The 20,075-nt window shown below is 43.1% G+C and overlaps 2 protein-coding genes across 5 annotated transcripts in view; both read right to left on the bottom strand.

Moving 5' to 3' along the window:
- ZNF512 (zinc finger protein 512) overlaps positions 1–2,938 on the bottom strand; it is a 31,626-nt gene extending 28,688 nt beyond the window's left edge. Inside the window, exons 1-2 of one of the 4 annotated variants that reach the window (XM_032391498.1) lie at positions 2,506–2,938; positions 1,925–1,983 (exon numbers count right to left, since the gene is read on the bottom strand). In XM_032391498.1, coding sequence (XP_032247389.1) covers positions 1,925–1,983; positions 2,506–2,835 — 389 coding nt within the window. In that variant the 5' untranslated portion in view covers positions 2,836–2,938. The remainder of the gene's footprint in view (positions 1–1,924; positions 1,984–2,505) is intronic. The other 3 variants (XM_032391500.1, XM_032391499.1, XM_032391503.1) reach the window with 3 other exon arrangements.
- Positions 2,939–2,945: 7 nt separating this feature from the next.
- CUNH2orf16 (chromosome unknown C2orf16 homolog) lies at positions 2,946–19,707 on the bottom strand. Its single transcript, XM_032391497.1, has one exon. It carries the CDS (start codon positions 19,597–19,599, stop codon positions 3,052–3,054), a length of 16,548 nt encoding a protein of 5,515 aa, XP_032247388.1. The 5' UTR covers positions 19,600–19,707; the 3' UTR covers positions 2,946–3,051.
- Between the last annotated feature and the right edge of the window lie 368 nt (positions 19,708–20,075).

The raw sequence follows: 20,075 nt of genomic DNA, 5'->3' as shown, positions 1-20,075 counted from the left end.
GTGTCTGGGAACAGGAGTAGAGGAAGGAATGGATTGCAAAGAAACCCAAAAAATGTTTTCAGAGGGATGGAAATGTTATCTTGATTGTGGTGACACTGTTATGGTTACTTACATACATCAAAGTTGATCATACTGTATACTTTAAATATGTACACTATAAATATGCAGTCTATTGTACTTCAATTATACCTCAATAAAAGTATTTAAAAAATTTTAATAGGAATTGGCAAGCCTCCAGGGCCAAAACCCACCATCCAAAACAATGGGAACAATGCCTACTAGCAAGACTTAATAGTATCAAGAAGCCATTAAGAGTCAAGTCCCATGTGACTCCTCTTGGTAAACTATCCTCATAGGAATGTCTTTACTGTCAGTGTAGGACACAGATATACCCATATCCCCTCTCATGAATAAGTACAAGCACAGTAATAAATAAATAAATAAATATCAATAGTTCATATAATCAGTATGATTAACATCTTGGAAATTAAATCAATGTAGTTAGGGAATCCCTCCCTATAGGTCTCTTTCATTTTTAAAGGACTCAACAAAAACAATACTTGTCAAATGAGGGTACTTGATTGCTTGTAAAAACCCAGATTAATCTCAAACTTCCCTTTCCATAAATATGGCAAGAAAAAGACTTTGGTTTGAACAATATGATCATAACTGTAGTAACTTTATAATTTGTTGTCTGTGGCACACCTTTTGGCCTCAGCTTCTAACCACAAGAGTGAAAAGTTTGACCAATTTTCAGTTCCTTTCTGATCTACCAAGAATCTTTCAGAGACCCTAGTTCATTCTCTAGGTGCAACTACTTAGACTTCATTAGAAAATTATTTCAGTTCATCCCAGCTTCCTTTGCAGCCTCTGTTCATTCTACCCAGTCCTTAAATGCTGATGTTCTCCAGGGTTTCATCCTCTAGTCTCTTCTAGTCTCACTTCTCACCAATGGTTCTCAAACTTCACAATCTCTTACAAAGTCAGTTAAAAAGGATTCCTATGCCCTAACTCCAATGATTCTGATTCAGATTAATAGATGAGGACCTGTTAATCTTTATATTTTTTAACAATTAACCACTTGCTATTCCATTAAATGCTTTTACCTGTTCACATTCTGTTCTCTATAAAAAATACCTTTTCCTCTGGCTAACTGCATTATTCCTTGACTTTCAAGTCTGTTTAGTAGGAGTACTTGCTCTGGCAACTCTTCCCTTCTGAACTATCATCCCCTGTCCCCCAAATGCTATATTAAATTCCTGTTTAAAAATATTTACTTACACCTAATCATGTTGATGTACTTGCCTATCTCCCCTTTTAGACTATTCTGTGTTTTTCTTGTCTGTTATCTAACATGTGTTAATATTGCACATAATAGATACTCAGCAAATGTTATCTGAATTAATTCCTTCCAATGAATATCTAGTTAATAAGAATCTCTAATATGGAAAAGGTTAGCACATTCAGTGTACGAAATAAACAACCAGTCTTAAAGCCAAATAGTCTGAAAATAAAAGGATTTCTTACAGCCATTTTTATCAGTCCTTCCCATGTTCATCAATGTATTCATGAGTATATATTTGATGTCTGAGGACATGCGGGGCTACACTAAGTCATACGTTCCATTTTTAATATAATTCGTACTTTTCTTTGCAAGCTAGGTTCTTCTCCCCTATATTAGGTTTAGACCTGCACTGTCCAATCACGTAGGCACTAGCTACAGGTGGCTATTTAAATTTAAGATTAAATACAGTTAAAAATTCAGTTCCTCAATCACACTGGCCACATTTCAAGTGCTCAAAAGCCATACGTGGCTATGGTCCTGGACAGTGCGGATACAGAACATTTTCTCATCATCACAGGAAGTTCTACTGGACAGCGCTGGCGACACGATTATAAATGGATCCCAGAAAACCTCACTTACTTCTTAGCTCCCACGATCTTCGTGCTCCTCTGCTGCTTAAAGGATGTGGGTTCCGGAGTCTAGCAAATCGCAAGCACATGAGTGAATGCTAGGGACCTCTGAACCCTGACCACAAAAAGACGAATCCCCTTGTGCCCAGAAGAAATGATGCTCTCCCCAGGCAACTACCTCAAACGGAAAAAGGCAAGACTTTTTAAGAAAAGTGTGTCGTCCTGTCTTCCTACAGAGTTAAGGCAGCTGACAACACCACAGTCTTCATCTCCACCATTCCCAAAGCTCTGTCCCAGATAAAGGTTCTAAAGGGAGGCGAAAAGAGAGGACAACGGATATGGGAGGTACTGGGGGCATAAAAGGAATAGAAACTAATGGCAATATGGCGAGAAACTGAGTCCAAGGAAGCGGGGAACAGTCAGCGGTAAGTGGGGGGGAAAAGGGAGACAGGTAGATCTGACCTAGAAGGGTGGGGCCTACGATGGGCTCTGATAAAACCAACTCTGAGCATGGGACAAAAGCGAGGGACCGCGTGTTGCGGGCTCCACAGCGCTACCCCTAAAGCATAACGGTCAAACCGAGAAACTCACGGCGGGTACTGCACCGAGTCTGGAAGACATCACTCCCTCTCCACGCCTAACAAATCCACCCAAGGGCTCCGGCCAGACCAACGCCACTTCCGCTCTCCTCTCTTCTCCCGGATGTGGAGTCGGCGCCGCGGATCCCAGGTCTGCACGTCTACTTCCGCCTGGCAGCTTCCGAGGGGGCTGCGGCCGGAGTGAGTCACGTGACACGCCTCCCTCCTCTGAGACCCCGCCCCGGGAGGCTGTAGGTGGGGTTTGGAGCCTTATCATGCCCTCAGAACACCTTGCTCGCGTTCCATCCGTTTGCGCGACACCAAATATCCCTCCACCCTCCATTCCCCACCCAGCACGACGAGTGGTCTTTCTAGATGGAGATCAATTATTGCCCCTTTATTTATCTTAGAGAAATTTCAGACCCATTCCCGCCCTCCCTCCCCCCACCAGGTAGAGAGGCATAGAGGCTCTTTGATTGCTGAGGATGCAGGTATTGGAGGCAGTGGCTGAGCAGGAAAGAAGCCAGGAAAGGGGCAGCTCGGTGAAGACTTGAGCCAGTCAATGAATAATGGGGGCGAATCTCTTCTCGTCTGTTAGCTTCAGGCCTCTAAACTTGCCCTGCTTTGGAGTATTTTGTGTGTGGTCCCTAGGAGATGTGTTTGAGTAACCCTTGCAATCTTTAGACAGACTATGTCTGAGCCTCTCCCTAGGGGAGCTGTGCTTGAGTCTCTCCTTAGCGGGACTGTGACTAGTTCTCTCAGAGGGACTGAGATGGGTTTTGTCAGACCAACTATATTGGCCCCTTTCAGAGTGGCTGTATTGGCTCTGCTCAGAATGACTGTGTCTGCTCCTCCCAGAGTGCCTGTGTCCACTTCTTTCAGAGGGACTACGATGAGTTCTCTCTGAGGAACTGCAACCGCTCCTCTCAGAGGGCCTGTGCTGTCTTCTCTCAAAAGGGCTGTGTCCTCTCCCCTCTAAGGGACTGTGATGAGTTTTCTGAAGGAGACTGCGATGGCTCCTCTCAGAGGGACTGCGACATCTCCTCTCAGAGGGACTGCGACATCTCTTCTCATAGGGACTCTGATAGCTCCTTTTGGAGAGACTGTGATAGCTCCTCTGAGAAGGACTTTGATGGCTCTTCTCAGAGGGACTGCGACATCTCCTCTCAGAGGGACTGCGACATCTCCTCTCAGAGGGACTCTGATGGCTCCTTTCAGAGGGACTGTGATGGCTCTTTAGAGAAGGACTTCGATGGCTCCTCTCAGAGGGACTCTGGTGGCTCTTTAGAGAAGGACTTCGACGGCTCCTCTCAGAGGGACTCTGGTGGCTCTTTAGAGAAGGACTTCGACGGCTCCTCTCAGAGGGACTGCGACATCTCCTCTCAGAGGGACTGCGATGGCTCCTTTCAGAGGAATTACACGGGGTTCTCTCCCTTAAGAAGCTATGGTGGTTTCGCTTCTTGGGCGTGAGTTTCTCTTTAAGGTGACTCTGTGAGGTTCTCTTAAGTGAACCATGTAGATTTCTCCCTCGGGCTTGAACTCTGGTTCCCGTTTTGGAGTTCTTGGACTCCTGGCTAGAGATTTCACTTCTGCAGAAGTTTTTCTTAGCTTTGCTGCTACTGTCATTTTGAACAATACCCATACGCTGTCCGACTGAAGTGGTTTTGAAAATGGCACTTCTTTTAGAAACTATTGGCTTGGGCAGTTGGGTACGTCTGAGTTGGAAAGAGCTATCTCTTTTTGGTTGTTGAGCTGATCTGAATTGCTCTATTTCTTCCCATAATATCTTCTCCTGCTTAGTGGTTATGTCTGTTGGTTTTAGCTTAACAACTGGCATCCTGTCTCTTTTGATATCTCTTGATAAGGAATAATCTCTGGCTTTTTGTTTTAGATGGTGGTTTTTGCTTGAGCGCAAATGGTCTGGCCTTGACCTGTCCTCAGGCTTTGGCCCAGCAAAAGCCATAATTCTGTGTGCTGTCTGGAATGCTTGCTTTAGGCCTTGAAAAAGCAGTTGAATGAATTTGGGTTGGGAGGATTTCTTAGATTGTCTTTTTAAAGAGGCAGTAATCGTGTGAGATGCTCCATTCCTCTTCCTTCTTAACTGGGCTGGTAAGTCCCTAGAAGGACTCCATATTGTGGTTCTACCATTTGTGTAGAACTTTGTGTTTTGTGTTCTGCCTCCCTTAGTGATTCTTTTCATTGGGTATTTTGAACTATGGGTCTTTTTGGTTCTCCTTTTAGCCCATTTTTCATCCTGATTGCTTTCAGAGTCACTCTCTGGTAGAGAGTGAACTTGAGTAAATTCATAGTGCCCCAGCTCTCCAATTTCTGTCTTTCCTAGGTCAGGGCCGCTATACTGCCTTCGCCTGATGTGGACTTGTACAGGAGATTGGGAAGATCCAGACTGGAAATCTATTGTAGAAATAGGACTCTTGGAAGCTCGAGTATAGACTTTAGCTTTCCTTAGTGATGGTGATATAGGACTCCTTGGTGTGATGGGTCTGTCTCTTCTGTGGTACTTTGGGACTTGGGGTCTTTTCCCAGTTCGCAACCTAAAGCCAAGATGCAACCTAATCTCTCCGTGGCCTTCAGGAGTGCTTACAAGGTGGAGCTGTGGATAGATAAGAAGGTAAGGCCCAAAAGTGCCCTGTAATTTATGACAGCAATTAAATCCTGCACATCGGCCACACTGTAGGCAGATAGGGTATTTTAAAACCAAACCTGAAGTTAGAGGTGGAGGTACATTTGGGGGTATCTGACTCCTTAACAGTTTTGCTGCTATTTTTAGCTGCAGATCTTGTAGCAACTGGAACTGTTCTGAGAAGTCAGTCTTGGCCTGGGGAAGATAACTTGGCTTGAGACACTGTTGGGACTCAAAAATCCTCGTCTGTGAATTACTCTGTGAGTTCTCACTCTCTTCCACTGGAACAGAATCTTTCCTAGTGAAAACTATATTGAAGGAAGACTCTAAACTTACTGTGGCAGGAGGCTGGCCCCCTGTACATGAAACAGGCATGTGCTGAATGACTTCCTGGGATATATCACTGAGCTTCGAACTTTTCTTTATTCTCGTTCTAGTCCCAGAGTATTGCTGTATTATGGAGGACATGGAGCTACGTGTCCACATCCTTAAGGCTATTCTTTGCTCATGACCATGGCATGAAGTGTGTCTCTGAATGTAGTTTTTGGACACTGAAGTCTGAGAAATAATACTTCGACTCTTCTCTAGCAGACTCTGGGAAAATTCCATCAGTTCAGCTGGAACCCCAAATAAATTCTGAATAGATTGACAGATATCTTCAGTCGCTCTTCCTGTTAAAGATGTTTGAGAACAAAGCTTCCTTTCCATAGTGGTTCCCAAGACATTCCCCAGCATTAGCATTTTGGAGAGATATTTTCTAGGTAGTCGCTGTCTCCAGGAGTGATTCTCCCAGACATTCTGTTGTCTGCCCAGGACAGACCAGGTAAAGCCTCTTTGAGTTCCTGATCCTGACTGGAAGGTCCTAGATGGTGATCGCCAGCTTTGCAGTGGATGTTGGGATAGGCACTGGAGTGAATTCTCTAGCTTTTCCACCTGCTTCTTATCAGTCCTCTTAGATATGACACCCACTCCTGGGATCTCAAAATGTGGGGTTTCTACAGTGTTAGCTATCTTATCAGAGGGTTGATTGTGAAGAGGCAAGGGAAGGGTTGAAGCTTGTATCACAGTAGGGTCTATAAAGGACTCTTCAGGCTGCAAAATATCTGTCCCAAGGTTTTTTATATCCAAGGCCCTTGATACTTCTGGCATCTCCAAATCACAAAGGCTTCCTAATTCAGATGCTTCGACAGAGCTTGAGATGAGTGAGTTTGAAGAGTTCTGTAGAAATCTAGAGAAATAATTCCCTATTTGTAACTCCTCTCTTGACATAAAATCCTCAGAGTCCCTATTCTGATATACCTGTGCTAGATTCAAATCCTTACATTCCATGATTTGAGGAAGCCCTATTTTTATCCCTATTGCTTTCACAGCCTGAAGCCCTTGTTCATGAGTGAATACTCTAGGTTCCTCAAATGAAAATGCTGGCTGTGAGAGTAATTCTGCAGGTTTTACTTCGGTATTTGGCCTTGGAGTTAATTCTACAGGTTCTACCATTTCTTGAAGATGTGGCCTTGGGAATAAATCCAAACAATCAATAGCTGATCCTAAGGCTACTCCTATTGGTTCTACAATCTGAGGAATTGGTCCTGGCGCTAATTCCTCAGATTTTACAATTTGAAGTGGTGGCCCTGGGATTAACACAGTCTTTACAATTTGAAACCCTGTCAACTTCATTATTTCCAAAATTTGGTGTTTTGGCTGTGTGGTTAATTCCTTTGATTTTACACTTTGCAACCATAGCCCTGAGGTAGACTCAGAAGGTCTCACATGTTGCAGTTTTGGAGTCAACTCAACATAGTCTACCATTTGAGAGGCTGGCCCTGGTGTTAATGCTACAGACTTCACAACCTGAAGTGGTGGCCCAGGAGTCACTTTCACATATTCAATAACTTTTGGGGGGGCTACTGGGGTTATCCCTATTGGTTGAGCAGCTTGAAGCTGCGTCTTTGTAGATCCTGTGACTTGATCTAGTGGCTTTGGAGTAATCCTCATAAATTCTGTAATTTGACTCCGTAGTCCTGGAGCTATCTGTGAATATTTCATACGTTGATTCTGTGACTGTGTTAGCCCCATTGATCTATCCCCTTGCTGCCATGTCTCAGATGTGAGCTCTCCAGATTCGGCATGTCCTGCAACTTGACCTGTTTCCTTTGGGGACAAATCTAAAGATTCCTCTCTTTGAAGCCATTGCTTAGAGGTTGAACCCACAGATTCAGGAACTTGATATCCTAGCCCTGGTGTCACCTCTGGAGATTCTGGGACATGATGTAATGACTTTGTATTCAGTGCTTCCAATTCTTCCCTTTGCAGTCTTTTCTCGGAGATCACCTCCACAAATTCTAGTGCTTGAGGATAGGGCCTTGGAACTCTCTCTGCATATCCAGTGGTTTTACTTATTGGCTTTGGGGTCATTCCAAAGAATTCCTTCCCTTTTGGCCCTGCCTTGGAGGTCAACCCCACAGTTTCTGTAGTGTGATGCTTGGGCTCTGGTGTCATCTCTTCAGATCCTACAACTTGCTGCAGTGGCCTTGTATGTGACTCCCCCAAATCCTTAACTTGAGGCCATGACTGAGAGAGCAACTCTAGAGTTTCTGGGATTTTCTTTAGGGTTAACTCTAAGGATTTAGAGTCTTGATTCCTTAGCCCAGGAGTCAGATCAACAGATTCTGGTACTTGAAGATCTAGCCTTAGAGGTACTCCTGAAGATTCCATGGCTTTACTTGTTGGCTTTGGGGTGAACCCCACAGATTTGTCTACGGTTCCTTTGCCTTGATGTGCCAACCTTTCTGTGATGTGATAAATTGGTATTGAAATCAAATTCACAGATTTAGAGATTTGATGCTTTGGTGTTGGGATCATCTCTGCATGTTCTACAAACTGATGCCCTGGCCTAGGGATTATCTCAGAGGAGTCTGTGATTTGATAGCTTCTTTTTGGCGTTAGCTCCTCAGATTTTGTTCTTTGAAACAGTGACCCCGGTGGTAACTCTACAGATTTTGTATCTTGTTGCAGAGATACTGAAGACAATTTCACATGTTTTATACTTTGAAACTTTGGTTCTGGAGTAAATTCCAAAGGTTTCTCACCTTGTTGCTGTGATTCTAGAGAGAAATTTGAAAATTTAACACTACTCAACATTGGTCCTGGCATGAACTTCTTAGTTGGCTCTGGTGCCAACACCACTGATTTCATACCTTGCCATCCTGAAATCAACTTTCGGCAATTCATACCTTGCTGTTGGGACCCTGGTGTCAACTCTACGAATTTCACATCTTGAAAACATGGTTCTGGAGCAAAGACCTCAGAATTAACACTTGGTGACCTTAGACGTGATGACAACCCTAAAGAATTAGCACTTTGAGGCTGTGGCAACAGGTTTGACTTCAAAGATTTCACATCTTGAGAACATGGCTCTGATTCAAACACCACGGATTTCTGCCTGAGGCAAGAACTCAAATCTTTAGAATTCACATCTTGAGGCTGTGGCCTTGGGCTCAACTCCAGAGATTTCACATCTTGAAAACACAGCTTTGGTGCAAACACCACAGATCTCACACTGCGCTGCCTGAGGTGTGAGGGCAACTCCCCAGAATTCATACCTTGAGGATGTGGCCCTGGATTTAACGCCACAGATTTCATTTCTTTTAAACATGGCTCTAGTGCAAACATCTCACATTTCAAGTTCTGCAGCTCAGAGCCTGAAATCAGTTTCACAGAATCTGCATCACAAAGCAATGGCTCTTTGTTCATCTTCACAAACTTTCCATCTTCAAGCAGTGGCTCTGGTAAAAATAAGAGAGATTTCATACCATTTAACGGAGAGCCTAAAGTGAACACTGACTGCACAACTTGTTGCTGTGACCCACCGTGATTCTCCAAAAACTGGATTTCTGGAAACTTTGTCCCTGGAATTAACTCAGAAGATTTTACACCTTGCAAATGTGGCCCAGAGTTGAACAGAATAGATTTTGTACCTTGATATTCTGATGTAGGGTTCAATTCAGAGGGTTTCATGCCTTGCATCTGTGGCCCTGGATTAAACTTTATAGAATTTATGCATTGAAGTTCTGACCCTAAATTCAAATCAGAAGAATTCACACCTTGCAGCTGTGGGCCACAGTTGAATTCCCGTGATGTTATATCTTGAAACTTTGTCCCTGGAGTCAATTCACATTTCACATTTTGTAAATGTTGCACAGGGTTGAACATAACAGATTTTATACCTAGAACTTCTGACCCCAGATTCAAATCAAAAGATCCCATACCTTGACATTTAACCCCTGAGGTCAACTCAAAAGACTGTATACCTTGCAAAGGTGGCCCAAGTTCATACCCCATAGAATTTATGCATTGTAATTTGGGCTCTGGATTCAACTCAGAAGAATTTACACACTTCATCTGTGGCTCAGGGTTGCATTCCATAGGTGCTACACCAAGAAACTTTGACCCTGGAATCAATTCAGATTTCAAACCTTGCAAATGTGGTTCAGGGTTGAACACCATAGATGTCTCCTTTGGAATTTCTGTCCCTGAACTCAACTCAGAAGACTTCGTACCTTGAAGTTTTGATACTGAAGTTAATTCAGAAGGGTTTATACCTTGCAAGGGTGGCTCAGAGTTGCATCCAAATTTTGGTTTTGAAATAAACGCAGAAGAATTCATACCTTGTACAGGTGGCCCAAGGCAGAACACCTGAAGCTCTGACCCAGGATTCAACTCAGATTTTATACCTTTCAATTGTGGCCCAGTGCTGAATGCCCTAACATTTACACACTGAAGCTGTGGCCCTGGATTCAATTCAGAGGATTTCCCACCTTGTAATTTAGGCTGATGCTTGAATTCCAGAAATCGCTCATATGGAAGCTTCATGTCTATGCACAACTCAGATTTTATCTCTTGTAACTGTGGCCCAGGATTGAACTCTAAAGATGGCATACCTTGAAGCCTTGATCCCTGGCATAACTCAGAAGGTTTCACATCTTGTAACTGTTGCTCAGGATTGAATTCTCTAGATTTCACATCTTGAAGCTTTGTCTCTTTGCATAATTCTGAAGATTTTATATGTTGCAAATGTGGTCCAGGATTGTAGACCACAAATTTCACACTTTGAAGCTCTGGCCATGGTTTCAACTCAAAAGATTTCTCTTCTTGCCACTGCTTCCCAGCTTTGAACTCAGAAGATATCACACTGCAAATCTTTGATTCCAAGGCTAACTCAGAGGGTTTTGAAACCTGGAATTCTAGGTCATGGTTGACCTCTGTGGTTTTCATTATTTGAAGCTTTATGGACTCAGGAGATTTTGCACCTTGCAACTTTGCCCCAGGGTTGAATTTCATAGATTCCATACCTTGAAGGTGTGCCCCTGGTGTCAACATAGGCAATTTCCTATTTTGTAACTGTGGGTCTGACTCAAACCCCAAAGATTTCACATCTTGGGCCTTTGCACCTAGAGTCAATTCAAGAGATTTCATATCTTGCCACATGGGTCTGGTAAGGAACTCCACAGATTCTCCACTTTGAAGCTTTGTTTTTGGTGTTAACTCAGAAGATGTTACACCTTGTAACCGCGGAATAGGTTTTAACTCAACAGATTGCAAATCTTGAAGCCTATACTCTAGCATCAAATCAGATTTCTCACCTTGTCTCTGTGGTCCAGGGTTGAACTCCACAGATTTCACACCTTGAAGCTCCCTCTTCTGAGTTAAATCAGATTTCCCACCTTGTAGCTTTGGACCACGGTTGAACTCAGAGGATTTCACTTCTTGAAGCTTTGGCCCTGGGATCACTTCAGAAGATTTCATACCTTGAAAGTGTGATCTAGAACTGAACCCTGCAGATTTTTTATCTTGAAGCTTTATACCCATGATCAACTCAGAACATTTCACATCTTGTAACTGTGGGCCTGATTTCACACCCGAAAACTTCCTCCCCGGGGTCAAATCAGAAGATTTCTCACCTTGTAACTTTGGACTAGATTTCAATTCCACAGATTTCACAACTTGACGCTTTTCCCTTGCGATGACTTGAGAAGATTTCACATCCTGCAAGTGTGGTCCAGACTTGAAATTCATAGATTTTACATCTTCAAGTTTTATACCCATGATCAACCTAGAAGATTTCATATCTTGCAACTGTGGGCCTGACTTGAAATCCATGGATTTCACTTTTTGAAGTTTTGTCCCTAGTATCAATTCAGAAGATTTCACACCTCTCAGCTGTGGCCCAGGTTTGAACTTCACAGATTCCACATCTTGAAACTTTGTTTCTGAGATTAATTTAGAACATTTCACTCCTTGAAATTGTGGCTCAGGGTTGAACACCAATTTCACATTTTGAAGCTTTGATCCCAGGCTCAGGTCAGAAGATTTCACAACTTGCACCTGGGGACTGGGGCAGCTTTCTTTATGTTTTACATTTTGAAGCTTTGTCTTTGAGGTCCTTTTAGAAGAATTCACACCTTGTAACAATGACCCAAGGTTGAAATCTGTACATTTGGTACCTTGAATCTTTGTCCCTGCAGTCAGTTTAGAAACTGTTATACCTTCCGACTGTGAACTTGGATTTAACTCAGTAAATGTCATATCTTGGGACTTTATCTCAGGTGACAACTTAGAAGATTTTAGATCTTGCCACTGTGACCCAGAGTTGAAATTCTCAGATTTCATACCTTGAAGCTTTGTCTGAAGAGTCAACTCAGATGACTTCATGCTTTTCAAGTGTAGTGGGGAGTTCAACTCTATATTTGTACTGCTTTGTAATTGTGACCCTTGGCTTAATACCCCAGATTTCATGCCAGGAAGCTGTGGCTCTTCTGTAAGCACTAGAGACTTCACAACTTGAAGCTGTGCTCCTGGGGATGACTGTAAGAGTTTCACTTCTGGATGCTTTGGTTCTGCAGTCAATTTAGGAGATTTCCTATCATGCATGCAAAGTCTAGATTTCAATGGCATAGATTTCATATCACAGAGCTTTGACCCTGAAGTCAGGTCACATGATTTCACACTTCTAACCTGTAGACAAGGTTTCAAATCACAGTCTTGAGGCTGATGTTCCTGGAGTGATGCCAAAGATCCTGTATCTTGGAGCTTTGGCCTTGGAGTCAACACAGATGACTTTCTATCTCTTAACTGTATCAAAGATTTCAACCCTACAGACTTGACACCTTGAGATTGTAACCCTATAGACTTCACACCTTGGAAATCAGGTCCTGGTATCCACTGAATACGTCTCATACTTTCCAGCTGTGGCTCTTTTTTTAACTCAATAGTTTTTACATCTTGAAGCTGTGGCTCTGAGGTTGATGCCAAAGCCTTCCCTTTTTGCAGCTGTGGTCCTGGGAGCACGTCGGGAGTTTTCACGTTCTGCAGCTGTGGCCCAAGGTTGAACTCTGTATATGTTGTACCTTGAGTTTTTGGCCCTAGAGTCAATTCAGATGACTTCATATCTCTTAACTGTATCGAAGATTTCAACCCTACAGATTTAACACCTTGAGACTGTGACCCAAGATTTAACTCTACAGATTTCACAGCTTGGAACTTAGGTCCTGGTATCCACTGAATACATCTCATACTTTCAAGCAGTGGCTCTTGTTTTAACTCAGCGGTTTTTACATAAAGTTGTGGTTCTGAAGCTGACTCTGAGGGTTTTATTTGGTGCAACGGTGGCCCTGGGGTCAACTTAGGAGACTTTATGCTTTGCAACTGTGGTTCAACTGGTTCAAGTTTGAATTCTTTAGGTTTTAAACCTTGAATATTTGATTCTGAAGTCAATTCAAATGATTTCATACTTTCAAACTGTAACTCAAAATTGAGGTCTACTAATTTTTTACCTTTAAGTTTTAGCTCTGGAATTAACTCCAAAGACATTCCATCATCTGACTTAGCCCCTCTCTTCAATTGCTCTGAATTCACACATTGCTGCTCTGGTGAGATTACAGATATCGTGCCATCCTGTTCTGGTCCAGAAGTTAAATTTGCAAGTGCCATCCCTTGAAACTGTTGCCTTGGGGCTAAATCCACAGCTTTTACTCCTTGAAACTTTGGTCTTCTGGTCACTTTCACAGATTTTACTTCCTGGTTCTTTAGCCTTGGGGTCAACTTCACAGATTTTACACATTGCAGCTCTGAATCTGGAGTTTCCTCTACAGATTTTAAATTTTGATGCTTTAAACATGGGGTACTGTCGACAAATTTCGTATCTTGCGTTTGTGGCTCTAAAGTCAGTTCCTCAGGTTTCACACCTTGCAGTTCAGACCCTTGGAGCAATGGCCCTGGTGCAAAAGGCACAGATTTCTCACCTTGCATCTTTGGCCCAAATTTCAATTCCACAGTTTCCACAGCTTTGGATTCTTGAATTCTTGCATGCAGAATCAAATCAGATTTTGCACCTTGAAGCTTGGTATCTTCAGTGTTTTTCACAGATTTGACATGTTCTATCCATGGTCCTGCAGTTATCTCCACAGATTTCTCACCCTCCAGCTGTGGACTGGGGGTTAGCAACATAGATTTCATACCTTTTAGACACTGTCCTGTAGTTAAGGCCACAGATTTCACATCTTTCAGCTCAGAGATCAACAACTCAGATTTTAAACCTTGAAGTTTTGAGCCTGGGGTCAGCTCCATTGGTTTCACACCTCCCACCTGTGGCCCTTGGATCAATTCAGAAGATTTTATACCTTGAAACTGTGGTCTTCTAGTCAACTCAGAATAGTTTACACTTGGCAACTGTGACTCAGGAGTCAACTCCATAGATTTTGCATCTGGTTTCTGTGGCTGGGAGACAATTTTATAAGAAATGTTACCTTCCAGGTTTGACATTTGATCCATCACTAAATTTTTTACACCTTGAAACAGTGTCTCTGGTAACATCTCAGGCCTGACCACTTGCTTTTGAGGTCCTGGGGACAACCCCATAGATCTTACTCCTTGCATCTTTGGCTTTGGGGTCAACTCAAAAAATTTCACATATTGGAGTTGTGGCCCTGAGTTTAAGTCTGAAGATTTCACACCTTGAGGTTGAGTTCCTGATGTCAGATCACAAAATTTGACATCTTGTAGCCATGGCCCTGGGTTAAGCCCCACCTGTTTTATATCTTGAAGCCCTGGAGACATCTTTGCTAATTTAGATTCTTGAAGCCCTAACTCTGGAGTCATCTCCATAGAATTCACACCTTGAAACACTGATCCTGGGGTTTGCTCCCCAAATTTGACACCTTGAAGCTTTGGCCCTGAAGTCAGTTCAGAAAATTTGACATCTTGCTGTCTTGGCCCTAGGTTCAGTTCCTGAGACTTCACACCTTGAAACTGTAGTTCTGAGGTCAATTTCATAGATTCCATGCTGTGAAACTGTGATCCTTCAATAGACAGAAGAGATTTCATATTTTCACTCAAGAGCCCTTGGCTTGATTGCAAAGATGATTCTGTTACAAATCCTAAGGACTGTATATCTTGAAGCTGTGTTCCCGGTATACATTGCACATGTTTGAAACCTTGATGCTTTGGTGCTGAGGTCAAATCAGAAAACCTGACATCTTGCAAGCATAGTCCTGAGTTTTGTTCCACAAATTTCATACCTTGAGTTTGTGGTTCTGGAGACAATCGTACAGACATAACACTTTGATGCTTCGGCCCTGGGATAAAATCTGACAATTTGATTTCTTGCATTGGGGAACCTGGGGTCAGTTCATCAGATTTCACACTATGATGTGGGGACCCTGAGATTAAATCTACAGGTTTTTCTCCTTGAAGAAGTGGCCCTGGAGATGACTCTGAAAATCTGACACTTTGCAAATGTGGCCCTGGGATCAATTTCACACCTTGAAGCTGTGCCCCCTTAGTCAATTCCTCTGATATTATACTTTGTAGTACTGGGTCTTGTACCAGCTTCTCAGATTCTACCATTCCAGTAGTAGCTGGTTGTTGGATTAAATTAACATATTCCACATCTTGTAATTGTGGCTCTGGATCCAGCTGCATAGACTTTACTCCCTGGAACTGTGGCTCTGGGGTCAACTCCAGAACATGTAATTTTGGTCCTGTGAGAAATTGTTTAGATCCTACCACTAATGGGGATGACTCAGGGGTTAACGTCACAGATTTCAAATTTTGCATTAGTGGCTCTGATTTCTCATATTGCATTCCTGGTCCTAAAGTCAATTCTGGAGATCCTTTTACTGAATATGGTGGTACTGGCATTGGCTCCTGGATATTTTCAACTTGAAACGATGCCAACCCAAAAGGTTCTGTGTTTTCATATTCTGACCTTAGGGGTATCTCTGAAGGCTCAAAAACTTGAAGGTGTGGCTTTAGAGTCATTTCTGTAGATTCTATAACTTGACCTGTTGGTTTTTGTGTCAATGCCACTTGGAGCAAAGCCTCAGAAACCGGCCTCGCAGTTTCTGTGCCTTGATAGCCTGGGCCTGGAGTCATCTCTGAAAATTTTTGAAAACATGGCCTAGGCATTATCCCAGTCGTTTCCACGACTTGCTGTGGGATTAATTTCACAGATTCCTCCTCTTGTGGCCAGGTCTCAGAAGCTAACTCTGCAGATGGTGTGTCTTGATGCCTTGGTCTAGAAGTTGGACCCACAGATTTCATTGCTTGTAAATGTGGTTCCATGGTTAGCTTCCTTGACTCAACATGTAAGTGTGTTTCAGGAATTAACCTCCTAGATTCTTCCAGTGGTACAGTTAAATCCATAAATGTATTACCATGCATTAATGGGCCTAGAGTCAACACCTCAGGTTTTGTACTTTGGGGCTGCGGTTCTGAGGTCAATGGCACAGATTTCACACCTTGAAATTGTGGTTCTGAGTTCAACTCCTTATAGTTCATAAATTCTGAATATGGCCCTAGATTCAGATGAACAAACTTCATACCTTGGGACTCTGGGTTCAACACTTCTGGGTTCATTCCTTGCATCTCTGATCCTGGTACCAACTCTGGAGATTCTTGTATTATGTGTTGAGACCCTCGAGTCTCCAAGGCTTTTACACCTTGGAGCATTGTCTCAAGAGCACCTTGGAATGGCACTGAGTTCACCTGCATAGATTCTGAAGTCTGACTCAATGGCCCTGGAGTACTTCTTAAAGATGATTTTTTCAACTCCATAGATTCTTTCCTATGGTGACAAGTGTCAGAGGTCAACTCTGCTTCTGCTCCTTGATATCCTGGCTCTGTGATCATTTCTGAAGATTCTAAAGCTTGATGCCATGGGGTCAATCCTTCAGGTTCTGTGGCTTGATCATTTGGCATGAGGTTCAGCTCTACAGATTTTACTGCTTGAATGTGTGCTGCTGAGATCGGCTCCTCATATTTCATACCTTCTACCTGTGTTTTGGGAATCAACTTTCTACATTCTACCATTTGAGGAATTTTCACATCTTTAAGCAATAGTACTGGGGCTGTCTCCTTAGATCTTTCATCTTGTAACCATGGCTTTGGGGCCAACTCCACAGATTTCATATCTTCCTGTAGTGGTCTTAGGGTCAACTCCACAGCTTTCATATCTGGAAACTCTGATGGTAGGGCCAAATGAACATATTCCAGACCTTGCAACTGTGAACTGGAGTTCAAATCTATCGATTTCCTTTTTTGCAACTGTGGTGCTGGGGCTAACTCAGCAGATTCTCCACTTTGTTGTTGTGTTTCTAGGGTTAAATGGATAGATTTCACACCTTGAAGCTGAGACCCTGGGGCTAACTGCACAGAATTCTCACTTTCCAGCTGTGGAATAGGGGCCAACTCATTAGATTTTACAATCTGCAATTGAAGTTCTGGGACCAATTCTATAGGGTTCACAGTTGGGATCAGCTGTCCATATTTTACCATTTGTGGGACTGGACCTGGGGTTATGTCTATAGATTTTATATTTTGCAATCCTGGGGATAACTTCATAGAATCCACAGCCTTAAGTTGTGGCATTGGCTTCACCCCCAAATATTCTACACCTGGAAGCAGTGATGGAGTGGTCATTACTGCAGATTCTGTGACTTGATGCAGTGGCTTTTGGCTCATTCCCTTAGATGCTGTGCTTTGACCCAGTGACCTTGGGACTGTCCCTAAAGGTTCCACTATTTGATGTTGTGACTGTGTCGACTCAGTCAGATTTCTGATTACAGGGTCAGAGGCCAACTCCATAGTTTCTATAATTTGACGGCTTTGCCTTGGACTCATTTCTGAAGATTCTAAGATTTGATGCCACTGGGTCAACCTTGGAGATTCCATGACTTGATGAGGTAGCCCTGGGGTTAATTCCATAGTTTCTGTGCCTTGATGATATGGTTGTGGAGTCTTCTCCACAGAGTCTAGCATTTGAATCCATGACCCAGGAGTCAACTCCAGAGGTTCCTTGACTTGAGATACTGGCCTTGCGGTCAAATCCTGAGTTTCCGCAACTTGTGATTGTGGTGCTATGATCATTCCCATGGGTGACTCCAGTGCTACTGGAGTTACCTTTAAAGAATGTATGGATTGATGTGATGGCATTGGAATCATCCCTACTGATTCTGTAACTCTAAGTGGGGGCTTTGGAGGTAAACCCACAGATTCTACAACTCCAGGTGGACCAATAGTAGGAGGAGAGCTAGAAGAAGTCAAACCATCTGGCTGAGTTGCTCCTGGGGCCAAATTTGTAATTTTAGATTGTGAATCTCCAGATTCTATAACATGTGGCTGTGCTGGTGGAATTATCCCCATGAAATCCATAGCTTGTAATAGTGCCACTGGAGTTACTCTTGTGTAATCCATACCTTGATGCAATGGACTGGAGATCATTTCCAATGATCTTGTGGTTTGACATACTGACCCTGAAGGAATCTTCAGTGGTTCTATGATTTGACTTTGTGGCTTTGAGGTTATGTCCACTGATTCACTAACTTCAGGCTGTGGTCCTACAGTGATTTCCACAGTTTCCACAACTGCATGTTGTGCCTTTGGACTCATCTTTCCTGGTGGTATGACTTCATGGTCCAACAATGTGTTGATTTCCCCTGATTCCATGGCTTGAGATGATGTTCTTGGGGTTATTCCCACTGATTCTATGATATGTGCATGTGATTTATTAATCATCCCCATAGAATCCATGACTTGAAGCAATGCTACAGGAGTTACCTCCACATTATCTGTGACTTGATTCAGTGGTTTTGAGGTCATCTTTGATTTCATAACTTGATGCTGAGGACTTGGTGTTACCTCCACTGATTCAGTGACTTGATATGATGGTTTTGTGCTTACACTCACTTTTTTCATGGTTTCCATTGGTTTCCCAACTTTGTCTGGTGGCTGTGGGAACAAACCCACAGATTCTCTCACTTCTGAATGTGATTCTGGGATCATCCCCATTGAATCCATGACTTGAAGTAATGCCAAAGGAGTTACCTTTATGCTATCTGTGACTTGATATGGTAGCCTTGGGGTCAACTCCACATTAGTCACGTGGGTCTTACGCTGTTGTATCCTTTTTTCTGGAAGATCTATGACCCTCTGCTCTATATTAGGTTCCAGGACATGTTTTGGCTCCTTCTGCAGTAAAGTGGTTTCCTCTTGAATTATGTCAGCTCCTAAACTCTTGGGAGGTGGAGTGCCCAAAGATGTAACTAAGGGCCTGGTTTCAAGGATTTGGGGGCCATCCCCAGGTTGTGACTGCTTACCTGGGATAAGTGACTGTGAAATTTTTGTTTCTGTTCTATTTAATCCAGATTCCACTCCAATATTCACATGGAGCTGAAATGATGGACAGTTTGGGGATTTATTGTTGAGACCTTGTTCAGTGCTTTGATGAATGGGAATAGATACCTGGATTTGAGGTTTCTCTGGTTCAGGAACTCCTCCTTGTGCCTCAATTAAATAATTCAGCATTGCCCATGATTCCCTCACAGGCAGAGGCACTATTTGTTCCCTCAAAGTATAAACCTTCCAGGCCATATGTCCCTCTAACTCCCACCTAGCCAAAGGAGAGAGCCGGACTGGAGCCCATCCCGAGAATCGTGGTCTTGCCTTGAAAACAAAATCTGGCCTATGATCCGATGTCAAATGCCTCTTGCTCTCTCTCCCATTCTTTGTTTTTTCTTGTTGGCAGAGATCTGAGGATTCGAACACAGAGTTGATAAAAGAGCTTTGGGATCTTAAGGGTGAATGAGCTGCCAAATTCTGAAAAAGTTTTGATTTCCCAAACTCTGAGAGCTGAAAAGGACGCAGGGATGTGCCTTGGTTCCTGAACACAGAAGACTGGTTTTTGGGTAAAAGAGGTAAACTATGGCTCCGGCGTTTCCAGGTTGTTCCTTCAGAAAAGACAGGAAGGTGTGACAGGCTGGAGTTGTTGCATGATGATCCAGAGGAGATGCTGTGGTCAGTAGAATGTTTTGCCTTCTTACAGCCACAACAGGGTAGAATAGGCTCCTGAGCCACAAGCACAGAGGAGGTGGAGGAAGAAATCATATCCTGTGGTTCAGGCAAACACAATTCCATAAGACTTGATCTAAGAAATAAAGAAAAGTTTCCATTTGCTTTGAAGCAGAAAAAGGTAGGAAAAGGGAAAGATACTGGCTATTTCCAATGTGAAATATTTTGGCCTGAGGGAGAACAACAACAAAAGAGGTTGCTTTCCCCAGTATCAATTACTTATGGATAGAATTCCTCTACCAGGAGGAAATGATCCTCTACCAATCAGAAATGATCCATAGACCAGTTGTTCTTAAACCTTTGGACCCAGAGTTTATCCCCCCTGCCAAAACTAAGTAAATAACCAACCAACTAACAATCTCTCTTTTCTCTCTCTCTTTCCATCCCTCCTTCCCTCTCTACTATGTCCCTTCTCAGTCTCTTCCTCCTTCCCTCTTAAAAGTTCTATCACCTTTGGGGCGCCTGGCTGGCTCAGTTGGTAGAGCATGCAATTCTTGATCTCAGGGTTGTGAGTTCGAGCCCCACATTGGGGGTAGAGTTTA

Source organism: Phoca vitulina, unplaced genomic scaffold (genome assembly GCF_004348235.1).
Source record: "Phoca vitulina isolate PV1807 unplaced genomic scaffold, GSC_HSeal_1.0 scaffold63, whole genome shotgun sequence".
In the NCBI taxonomy this organism is placed as follows: domain Eukaryota; kingdom Metazoa; phylum Chordata; class Mammalia; order Carnivora; family Phocidae; genus Phoca; species Phoca vitulina.
This window is presented reverse-complemented; position numbering and strand designations above follow the sequence as displayed.

Excerpts from the sequence above, each read along its gene's own strand:
- CUNH2orf16 (XM_032391497.1), bottom strand. The coding sequence starts at position 19,599 with ATGGAATTGTGTTTGCCTGAACCACAGGATATGATTTCTTCCTCCACC.